Source organism: Leopardus geoffroyi, chromosome D4, assembly GCF_018350155.1.
Source record: "Leopardus geoffroyi isolate Oge1 chromosome D4, O.geoffroyi_Oge1_pat1.0, whole genome shotgun sequence".
Taxonomy (NCBI): Eukaryota; Metazoa; Chordata; class Mammalia; order Carnivora; family Felidae; genus Leopardus; species Leopardus geoffroyi.
The window spans coordinates 86431637-86441770 of NC_059342.1; the positions used below are offsets into that span (position 1 = coordinate 86431637).

The following is a 10134-nucleotide window of genomic DNA, read 5'->3' on the forward strand; positions in this document are numbered from 1 at the left end:
CACCGCCTGGACTAAGCTTCCACCTTGCAAGTGGGCCCGTGTGGGAAGTCTTGTCTGCTGCACCTGCTTGAAACGAGATTTTGCCACATGGGACCGGAGAGGAGGATGAGAAAGGCCAGCAGCCTGCCCTTCCCAGGATGAAGCTGTGGCCCCAGACTAGGAGCTGGAGGGAAAGGATGCCCCCACTTGCTCAGAACAGTGCACCCCAGCTTAAACATCTATAACACAGAACCGAGGATGGGGAGTGGATGCGTTTTGTTTTGTTTTGTTTTGTTTTTTGACACCAAATACATGTCACTTTTCTACACCATTTCTCCAAATCTCCAACACCAACTGGGGTGTCCGATGGCTCAAGTCGTTTCTGACACCAACTACTCAGTGCAGACCCCATAGGTCAAGGGCTCAATCCCATGAAACTGTGCCCCTTCAGATGCCAGCCACCAACGGGGTACCTCGCCTACCCATACTTCTGCCCAGCTGACTACAAATTCTGGAGTTCCCAAGACCCCTGTCCACAGGTTTGATAATTCATAGAACAACTTACAGAACTCAGAAAAGCACTTTACTTACTGTTTTATTATCAAGGATACAACTCGGGTACAACCAAATGGGAGATGCATGGGGCAGGGGGTGGCCCAGAACTTCCCTGCCTCCTCCAGGCATACCACCTGATTGGTTAAATCCTTGGCCCCTGGTGATCTCAATATCCACCCCAGAGGTTTGGGGCAGGAGTGGGTTCTGTGGAAAGTTCCAACCCTCTAATTATATGCTTGGTCTTTCTGGTGACTAGCCCCCCATCCTGAGGCTGTCCCCCACCCACAGTCCCTTCATTAGCATAAACTCAGGCACAGCAAGAGGTTTGTTATGAATAACAAAAGATACTGTCTCATTTAGGAAATTTGGAGGGTTTTAGGTCCTCTGCCAGAAACTAGAGGCAAAGAACAAATACATATTTTTTCTTAAACCTCAGCATTGGGGCGTCAGGGTGGCTGTTGGTTGAGCATCGATTCTTGATTTCGGCTCAGGTGGTGACTTCACAGTGGGATTCAAGCCCCACGTCGGACTCTGCACTGTGTGGAGCCTGCTTGGGATTCTCTCTCCCACTCTCTGCCCCTCCCCCACCCACATGCGCTCTCTCTCTCTCTCTCTCTCTCTCTCTCTCTCTGTCTCAAAATAAAGTAACACAGCTCCAGCAGATAAGGGGGTGGGTCACTGCTCAAATACCACCCTCATTCTTGCAGGGATTTAGTAGATTTTCCTGAATGTTTCTCTATTCACTGTATGCCTTTGGAACAATTAACAGACACTTTGGGGCAGATGGAGCATTTCCACTGAGCCTTGTGGAACACGGGGCCAGTCTCTGAACAGGGTCATCCTGAGATCCCAGCATGGTCTCAGAGGCCTCAGGAGAGAGGTTCCTTGGCCTGGGAGCTGGGTGACTGGCTTCTTCTCGTTCTGGGGGACTCTGGGGAAGTCCCCCTCTCTGATGGGCACAGTGAGGCAAGGCAGTGGTTTCTAGGGCTCACCCACTGTAACATTTCCACCCCGGGGAAGGAGAGGTCTCCCCAGAGTCCAAAAAAGTGCCCCAAGAGCGTGGCATCCTGATTTTTGAGATGCCATGATCTGGGACAACCCAGCCTACAGCCTCTGTCGGTGCTTGGCCTCGGAGGGGGAGGCTGGTTGCTAGTGCCCAACCTTGCCAGGAAGAGGGCAGGGTCCCTTTAAGATCTGCCTCACTCCCTGAGTTTGTTGCTATGTATGGGACCAACTTCCTTAGCAACCACCTGGCTTCTTAAAGGGGCCCTGGGGCAGTGGTTGCCACCAGCCATGGCTCCCAAAAAGAAGGCAACTAAGGGGACCAAGGAGCCCGAGGTCAAGAAGAAGAAAGGTGGCAAGAAGGATGCCAGCATGGCCAGCAAGCCTGCAGAAACGCCTTTAGGCGAGGAGATGCGAGAATTCTACCATATCCAGATCCGAGACCTGGAGGACAGGCTGGCCCGGTGGGTAGGCAGTCAGGGTGGTCCTGTTGGGTCAGAAGCCCTGCTCAGAGCTGACCGCTGTGCAGGCTCGCTCCGGGGGTCCGAGGCCTGTGTTCTGGCCTCTAGACTCCAGCCTCAGTTTCCTCCTAAGTAACACTGAGAGGCTTCACAATTTGACCTCACCCATCTCAGCTCCCAGAGTCCTGGGGCCCTAATGCTAAACTGGCAACCCTGCCCCAGGCAAGCACCGCTTGTGCCTGCCTCACTCCTGCACCATGGGATCACGTGCTTGATAAAAGGACAGACTTCAATCGGTGGGATGAATTGAAAATGGCAGCCCCCTGGCAGGTGGGTAGAATACATGTCCTTCCTCCCACCACCTCTCCCACTCCCATGACGCCTGCGCTACGATTCCCTGCACTGTGTACACCACTGACCTACCCACCTGCTGAGCCCAGGTGTTTTTTCACGCTGGGCCTCAGTTTCCCCAAATGTGAAGGAGGATTGTCTCCCCAGGGCTGCATGACATAGATGGAACTGTGTGTGGGAAGGGTCTGTACCTCTTCTGAGACATGCTCACTTGCTTATGTTTCTTATTTTAAAACTACTTTCTTCCTAGTTACGATGCACTAGCCCAGTCTCAGGGTGACCCTTAAAAGACAAACCCCTTTCTAATAAATAAATAAATAAATAAATAACCCCTTTCGTGACCGTCAGGCAGTTCTTCCCCAGATGATGTTGCAGATACTCACGGCCAACGTTGAGTCCTTCGTGTGTCCTTCAACGTTGAGTCCCACAGGTGGGTCCTGTGCTGGCGCTTCACTGTGTCCTTGAAACAGTCCCAGGAGAGAGGTCCTGACCATCCCCATTGTACAGGCGGAGGGACTGAGGCTCAGAGAGGGAAGTCACTCCCAGGAAGAGGAGGTGCCAGGATGGGAGCCCTGGCCCTCCTGACCTCCCTGTGCCAAACTGCTCCCTCCTCCACAAAGCAAGTCATTCGGCTCTGCACTCCCCAATGCCCTGTAAGCAGCAGCCCTTCAGAAGATGTTGGTTGAATAGGGGCACCTGGGTGGCTATCAGTTGAGCGTCCGACTTCAGCTCAGGTCATGATCCCACAGTTCGTGACTTTGAACCCCAATCCGGCTTGCTGCTGGCAGCCCGTCAGTGCAGAGCCCACTTCAGATCCTCTGTCCCCCTCTCTCTGCCCCTCCCCCACTTGTGCTCTCCCAAAAATAAATATTAAAACAAAGATGTTGAGTAAATAATTAAGTAAAGCAGCTTTCCAAACAACTTCTACAAATTATTCCACTGGAAACCAGTAAATCATTTATATAATACTCTCTAAAAATTCACGTTTCCCTCAAGCTGAGAAACCAGATGGAATGTATTTGGGAAAAATGCATTTGGAAGACAGTTGTCAAGTGCTTACTGTTTGCCGAGCCCCTTTGTCAGACCCCAAGAATACAGAAGTCAGAGGTCTGCCAAGTGGATAAGACACATATGACCTCGGGTCTTGACTAAACAAGGGCCCACTTAACAGGAGGGCACCAAAAAGAGGGTCACAAATGGGGCTTAGGTTCAAGAAGGCTCCACTGAGGAGGCCCACCAGGGTTCACCGGGCAGACGAGGGTAAGGAAGACAGCAGGTGCAAAGGTTTCAGATCGCAAAGCATGGACGCGTTAGGGAGGGTGCAGAGCTGGCCGACTGCAACAGTAAACATCGTGGTTAAGAACCCTGACTTTGGGATCAGACTGATTTGGGTTCAAATTCTGATTTCACCACTTACTGACTAGGAGTTTCTTCAACGCTCTGAGCCTACATTTCCTCATCTGCAAAACGGGCATAATTATCGTAGTACCCACTTCCTCACAGATTCAATGAATACACACCAGATACCTACTATGTACCATGCACTGTCCTAGGTGTTGGGGACACAGCTGTGAGTGTAACAAAGGCTCTGGCCTGGTGGAGCTTACATTCTGGTGATGTAATGGATGTAAAGCATTGAGCACAGGCATTGGCTACGGTCGTAAGTGCAGATCAGGGGGCACAGTGGGAGATGAGGCTGGATTCCCACGTGAGGAACCTCGAATGCCCCCCTATGGGAAGACCCAGGGGAGCAGGCCCAGCTGCGTGGAGGCCTGGCTTGCTCACTCTCTAGACCTCTGCCCTGCACCCCCCTCAGGTACCAGCGGAAGTGGGATGAACTAGCCGTGCAGGAGAAGCTGTTCCGCCAGGAGTTTGAGCAGCTGGCCAACAACAAGAAGGAGATCGTGGCCTTCCTCAAGCGCACACTCAACCAGAAGGTAGATGAGATCACTGAACTCAACGAGCAGCTGCAAAGCCTGCAGCTGGCCAAGGAGGTAGAAAAGGACGCCTTTGAGGCACAGCTAGCCCAGGTGCGCCATGAGTTCCAGGAGACCAAGGACCAGCTCACCACGGAGAACATCATCCTTGGTGAGGAGGGGACTGGCAGGCGAGTCTGGGGCACACACCCCGGGGGCAGGGAACCCAACGCTCTTGCTCTTCGGGCTCTAATCCCAGCTCTACCATTAACTCTGTGGCCTTAGGCAAGCACTTCTCCTAGACCTTCAGGTTTCTCAGCTGGGAAATGGGGATAATACGTCTACCTTGAGTAACAGCAGCTATGTGCTGCTTCCCACACATTACCTTCCGTAACTGTCCCAGCCGTCGTCCGAGGCAGGAAATACTATCAACCCCTGCCCCGTCTGTAGGTGAGGAAGCACTTCAAGGAGTTGAAGTGTCTTGCCCAAGGTCACCCAGCTGGCATTTTTTTTTTTTTTTTTTTTGGTTTTTGGTTATTGGTTTTTTTTGAGGCTTAAGGACAGCAGTAGTGCCTGGCCCAGAAAAGTTGTTCAAGTTCAATGGCTGTTGTCACTGTCACTTTCCAGAAAATAGAGGTCAAGGGAGGCGTTTCCAAAGAGGCGAAACGTGAATGAGGCTTCATAAGATTAGTGGTGGGGAAGAGACGGCGTTTCAGATGAAGACAATGAGTAAAGGCAGGACGGAGCATAGCATCTCGTAGGGACAGGGGTCTGGCCTTACTGGATTGAGAAGCACAGGGAGGGCAGGAGGACTTGGAGGAAGGGGGGAGGGAGGGGCATCGCGCAAGGCCATCGCTGCCCTCCCAAGGCGGCCCCTCACCGGGCCCGTGCCCTGCGGTGGGGCAGGGGGGAAGCTGGCGGCTTTGGAAGAGTTCCGGCTGCAGAAAGAGGAGCTCACAGAGAAGTTCACGACACTGGAAGACCAGCTACAGAAGCAGGAGAGTGACTACAAGGACTACATGTACAACCTCGAGAAGAAGTCTGTGCTGGACAAGGACAGGTGGGCAGGTTGGGTGCTGAGGCCACGCCAAGCTCAGGCCTCTGAGCCTCAGCTTCAAACTGGGGGGACTGCACTAGCTCAGGGACTCCCCATCCTGCTGCTCCTCAGAATCCTGGCTGGTGATGTTAGGAGGGGTGGAAAAAATAGATAAGCTCCCAGCTCTAGCCCTCACATGGGACTGGAGAATCCTTGGACTTCCTCTTGCCACTTTTCATGACTTAAGTTACATTTGTTTAATAGGTAATAATACATTGATATGGATCAAAATGCCAAAGGGTCTACAGGGGCTCTACCTGGAGCCCTGCCCCTTTTGGGAGATAGAGCATAGAGGCGGCCCTAAGCGCTCTGGGGAACCCCACACGGGAGGGCAATGCCTGTGCCCACTCCGCCTAATACCCCCTCGTTCCCACCCATGACTAGACTGAGGAAGGAGATCATCCAGCGCGTGAACCTGGTGGCCACTGAGTACCGAAAGGTGGCCACTAGCCAGATGTGGGACACAACAAAGCGGGCCATCGTGGAGAACAACATGGTCACCCTGCAGCTGTCCAAGATATCCCGGCAAGGCGCACAGCTGCTACAGGAGAACGAGCAGCTAAAGGGCACCCAAGACGAGCTGTGCAAACAGCTGGATCTATTGGAGAACGCCCAGAAGGTCATGGCCAGGCGTAGCAGAGGCCACCGTAAGGTGTGCCTGCCAGGACCTTGTCACAGGGCATTTGGTGCATAAAGCAGGCGGGAACCCTAGGGGTGCTGCTTCAGGGCAAACACAGCCCGGGAGGGGTGGGTCCTGGGCTGGAGCCAACAGCAACGGGACAGGGTCCTTTGTGGGGGGTCCTGGGTGCTGGGCGCACCTCTGGTTTTTATTTATTTGGTCGAAAGCCCCCATAATTTGTTGAAGCGGGACCTGCCCCGGGCCACTGGGGGCTCTGCCCAGAGATGGTGCTGGGCCCCCAGTGCCTTGGCTGGCCTCTCTGTACAAGGGGGTGAGCTCTGGGGGAGTCTGGAGCTGGGGGAGGGGGGCAGGCTGAGGGCCCACAGAGGAGACAGGGTATGGCCACCTGCCCGCACCCGCAGATCATCCTCATGCTGACCGAGAAGTGCCGCGAGCAGCAGCGGAGCACAGTGGAGGCCGAGCAGCTGCGCCTCCAGCTGAGCCAACTGGAGCAGGGCCTCCGGCAGCTGCAGCAGGACACACAGACGCTGAGGTGCGCCCTGCGGAGGGACGCGCGGCGGGAGCGAGGGGGGCCGAGCTTGAGGCCATCCCCTTTGAGCCACCTGACTCCGGGCCGGTGACTTCCCCTTTCCCAAGGGGCATTGAGGCCTGGGGCTGGATGAGGGCTCCTGGGGGCTAGAGAGAAACCGCCGAGTGCAGGGAGTGCAGGGAGGTGGCTGACTCGTCCTGGTCCTGGGCCCAGGAGTCAGAGAGACCAGCTGAACCTGCAGCTGGAGAGGCAGCAGGCTGAGGCACAACAGCTACAGCGGGAGCTGACTGAAGAGCAGAAGGTTCGGGCAAATCTGGAGACAGCCCTGGCCCAGGCCACCTTCATCCTACAGGACGTTCTACAGGTGACAGAAAGTGGGTGAAAGGGGCGGGGGGAGTGAGCCAACGTCAGACACTGCTTGGAGATAACCAGGACACCCGGAGAAGGCTGGGCCAGGGCCAGAGCCCCCCCAACACCCACCCCGCTGCCTTTCCCCCCGAGAGACTCCTGGCAAGTCCTTTCCTGACTTGTGTACTTCAGAGATCCCTTGAAGGTCTCCAAGTTGCTGGAGTCCCTCTCTGAGGCCCTGGAAGGCCTTGTGCCTCAGGCTTCTCATTTGGAGAATGGGTATCCCACCACAGCCAGGGTAAACTTGGAGAAAAGGGGCTCTGGGGTGTTTCCCAGAGGTGGGTGTTGGGGTCACTATGAGCCTGATCTCCATGGGCCCATCCCCACCCTCGACCGGCAGATGCAACCTGATGAGGAGGACAGCGACTCTGATATCGTGTTCCAGCTGCAGCTCAAGGAGATGCTGCACCAAGTGCTGGCCGTGCTCAGCTCAGCCGTGGTCCTCGGCCCCCGGCTGGCTGTGTATCTCAATCAGGAGAGCCAGGCCCACAGCCCACCCAAGGGCAGGTGAGTGAGTGACCCTGTATGACCTCAGAAGCAGCTGTGGAATTTGTTTGTCCAAGGGCTGTTCTCAGCTGACCCTGGGCCAGAACCCTGGCTTCCCAAAGCCTCTCTGAACCTCAGCGTCCTCAACTAGGAAACGCAGGTGGTGATGCCAGTCCTCTCTCCACAGCCAGCCTGGCACCCAGCTACCCAAGATGGGGTCTCTGCGTCAGCCGCCATCCAGCATCACACCCTACCAGCCAGGTGACCTGGGCCTGGTGCCTCGACGGGCCCACATCCCACCTAACCCCGAGGACCTCAGGCTGCTCTCACACACCACCCGTGTGGGAACCTTCCGGGTGCACAGCAGCCCTGAGGTAAGCGTGCCAGGGCCCCAGGCACGGCAAGATGGCAGCCAGCCCTGGGTACAGATCATATAGCTCTGCCACACTGCAGCCGCATGGAGCCCTCTAAGCCTCCATCTCCCCATCTGTAAAATGGGCCAAAGAAAAGGGTGGCAAGGCCTCACTGTGGGCTAAGGCACACCCACGCATCACCTGGAAAGGGGGCTTGCTAGACCCTGTCGGCCCCTCCTCCGCTGGCAGGGGAAGCGTGGGAATCCCCTGAGGAGGCCTCAGCTTCCATGCCGCATCTTTAATTTTACAGATTCACACCTCTGGTTCTCCGAAAAGGTTCAAAAAGTTTAGTCTTCCTGAAGTTTCTCTACTTTCCAAGTAAAACACAGAGAGAAGACCAATCCCCATCCCAGAAGTGGACCATTGTGGCCATAGTCCTCTCTCTTTAATCTATAGGTGGCCTGGGGCAGCCCAGAGAAGAGGTCTATAAAAAGTGGATACCACAGGTTGGCACGGCACCTCTGTGAACCTGGCTGATGTGTGGGCATGGTGGTTAGGGAGGCAGGAATTCACTGAGGTCAGGGCCTAACGAGGGCCGCTGGCTTCGTTCCCGGATGTGGTCCAGGAGCATGTCGGTGGCTCGCTCCAGCAACAGAGGCAGCAGTTCCTGCTCAGCGGCGGAGAAAGAGCCCAGCACATGGGCCTGCACTGTATCAGGGTGGGCGGGGCGCCCGATGCCTATCCGCAGCCTCGGCATTGCCTGTGGGGGAGCCAGAGGGGGACCCAGGGAGTTTCGATGCCCGGTGCGGGAGGCCCCCATGTTGGCCCACCACACCCAGGGCAGGGCAAAGGGGCAGACTCACATGGGAATTGAGACAGCTAATGCAGGAACGGACTCCGTTGTGGCCCCTTCAAGGGATATGGGAGGGACAATTAGTGCTTCCCTGGGTCAGCACCCTTCACCCCTCCCAGCCCAGGCTGGGGTCAGAGCACCCCTCTTCCCTGCCGAGACTGGGATCGGCACTCCTACCCCCACTCCAACTGGGAGGCTGTCCTCCCTAGCCCACCTTGACCTGCTCAGGGCCTCACCTGGCGCTTCCCCCCAGCTTCAGAGCCACTTTCCCCAGGGGCTTGTCCAGCTCATCATGCACCAGGTAGACCTCCTCAGCAGTCAGCCCAAACAGCTCCGCTTGGCACAGGGAAATGGTGGCCCCGGTTACTGCTCATCTGCCCAGAGGGCGTTGTCCCGACTCGCGGCTCTCGTGAGGAGGGGCCGCAATTGACCCCATTTCACATACAAAGAAACTGAGATTCCCTTAAGTACCCGAGGCCAGAGACAGCAATTGCAGCTCAACAGGCACCTGGAGGTGAAGAGATCTACCGCCGCCCCAGAACCCCTTCTGGCCCCTACGCCCTCCCGGCCGGCCCATCTCTGGTGCCCTTGACTCACCGGCCCGGGCCACGCTGCGCCCGCTGGCGTTCATGAGCCGCCGGGGCCGAAGCAGGACCAGCTGGGCATCCTCGAGCGAGGCCACGGCGAGGTCGGCCGCGCAGCGCCGGTCGCGCGCCCAGGTGTCCGCCACACCCAGACGCCGCGCCAGGTGCCCCAGCACCGCCAAGCCCACGCTGTGCCGCGTGCCGGGCAGTCCAGGGTTCCCCAGACCGGCCACCTGCGGGCGGCACCGGGGAAACTGAGGTGCGACATCTCTCGCCGCCCTCTGGCTTACAGCGCCCCCTGGGACCCAAACCGGAGAAAGGGAAACGGAAGGCAGGGTAGAGTGAGGAAGGCGGGCCAGAAACCCCGGAGACGCCAGAAGGCTGAGTGCCCCGGGAGCTGAGTGGGCAGAGCGCCTGGAGCAGGAGCCGAGTTCCTGGAAGCTTACAGCCCGTCAGAATACTGGCCCCATTTTCCAGATAAGATAACCGAGACAAGGAATTTGGGGGATGGTGTCTGGAGACAATGGCAGAACAGGAGCTAGCTAGGGCCCAGGAGCCCCTACGCCGCCGCGCCCCCGCCCCCGACGCCACTCACCAGCCACCGCTTCCCCGCGGGCCGGGGTTCCAGTGTGAGCACGCTCATGGCGCGACTCAACCACAGCGTAGCTCGCCGGCAGCCGTCTGGCAGCATGTCGCCCCCTTTCACGGTGTAGGCCCCGCGCCCTGACGTCAGTCAGGCCTCGACCAATCGCAGTGGCCATCCGTCCCCAGCGTCCAATCCCCGGGCGGGCCATGGGCCGCCATGCTCCTAAGGAGCGGAAGTAGCGGGGCGGTGGCTGAGCCCGAGCCTCCACTCATTCCGCGGTGCCGCGTCACAGTGTTCCTGTGGGGTTTCTTGTGGACTTGCGGAACCCTTGCATG

The 10134-nt window shown here is 57.0% G+C and overlaps 2 protein-coding genes across 3 annotated transcripts; one reads left to right on the forward strand and one right to left on the reverse strand.

Annotated features, from left to right (window-relative positions):
- The first annotated feature begins 1827 nt into the window (after window positions 1–1827).
- CFAP157 (cilia and flagella associated protein 157) lies at window positions 1828–8294 on the forward strand. Its single transcript, XM_045468312.1, has 9 exons — window positions 1828–2000; window positions 4165–4436; window positions 5171–5324; window positions 5745–6012; window positions 6402–6532; window positions 6743–6893; window positions 7278–7444; window positions 7611–7797; window positions 8087–8294. The coding sequence occupies exons 1-9, from the start codon at window positions 1828–1830 to the stop codon at window positions 8156–8158; spliced, it is 1575 nt and encodes a 524-aa protein (XP_045324268.1). The 3' UTR covers window positions 8159–8294.
- Window positions 8109–10133, reverse strand: PTRH1 (peptidyl-tRNA hydrolase 1 homolog). Of its 2 annotated transcripts, XM_045468316.1 has the most exons (5): window positions 9809–10133; window positions 9227–9446; window positions 8866–8965; window positions 8640–8685; window positions 8109–8536 (listed from the first exon to the last, which is right to left on the reverse strand). In XM_045468316.1, exons 1-5 carry the CDS (start codon window positions 9902–9904, stop codon window positions 8330–8332), a joined length of 669 nt encoding a protein of 222 aa, XP_045324272.1. In that variant the 5' UTR covers window positions 9905–10133; the 3' UTR covers window positions 8109–8329. The 2 variants fall into 2 exon arrangements, with proteins under 2 accessions (XP_045324272.1, XP_045324273.1); XM_045468317.1 differs by lacking the exon at window positions 9227–9446.
- Window position 10134: the final 1 nt, after the last annotated feature.

What these genes read in the sequence shown, in the direction of transcription:
- PTRH1 (XM_045468316.1), bottom strand. Translation starts at nt 9,904, where the DNA reads ATGCTGCCAGACGGCTGCCGGCGAGCTACGCTGTGGTTGAGTCGCGCC. An exon ending in AAGCTGGGGGGAAGCGCCAG is followed by an intron (nt 8,686 to 8,865) that starts GTGAGGCCCTGA and finishes TATCCCTTGAAG; the next exon opens with GGGCCACAACGGAGTCCGTT. An exon ending in TTAGCTGTCTCAATTCCCAT is followed by an intron (nt 8,537 to 8,639) that starts GTGAGTCTGCCC and finishes GCTCCCCCACAG; the next exon opens with GCAATGCCGAGGCTGCGGAT.
- CFAP157 (XM_045468312.1), top strand. Translation starts at nt 1,828, where the DNA reads ATGGCTCCCAAAAAGAAGGCAACTAAGGGGACCAAGGAGCCCGAGGTC. An exon ending in TCTGTGCTGGACAAGGACAG is followed by an intron (nt 5,325 to 5,744) that starts GTGGGCAGGTTG and finishes ACCCATGACTAG; the next exon opens with ACTGAGGAAGGAGATCATCC. An exon ending in CAGGACACACAGACGCTGAG is followed by an intron (nt 6,533 to 6,742) that starts GTGCGCCCTGCG and finishes TCCTGGGCCCAG; the next exon opens with GAGTCAGAGAGACCAGCTGA.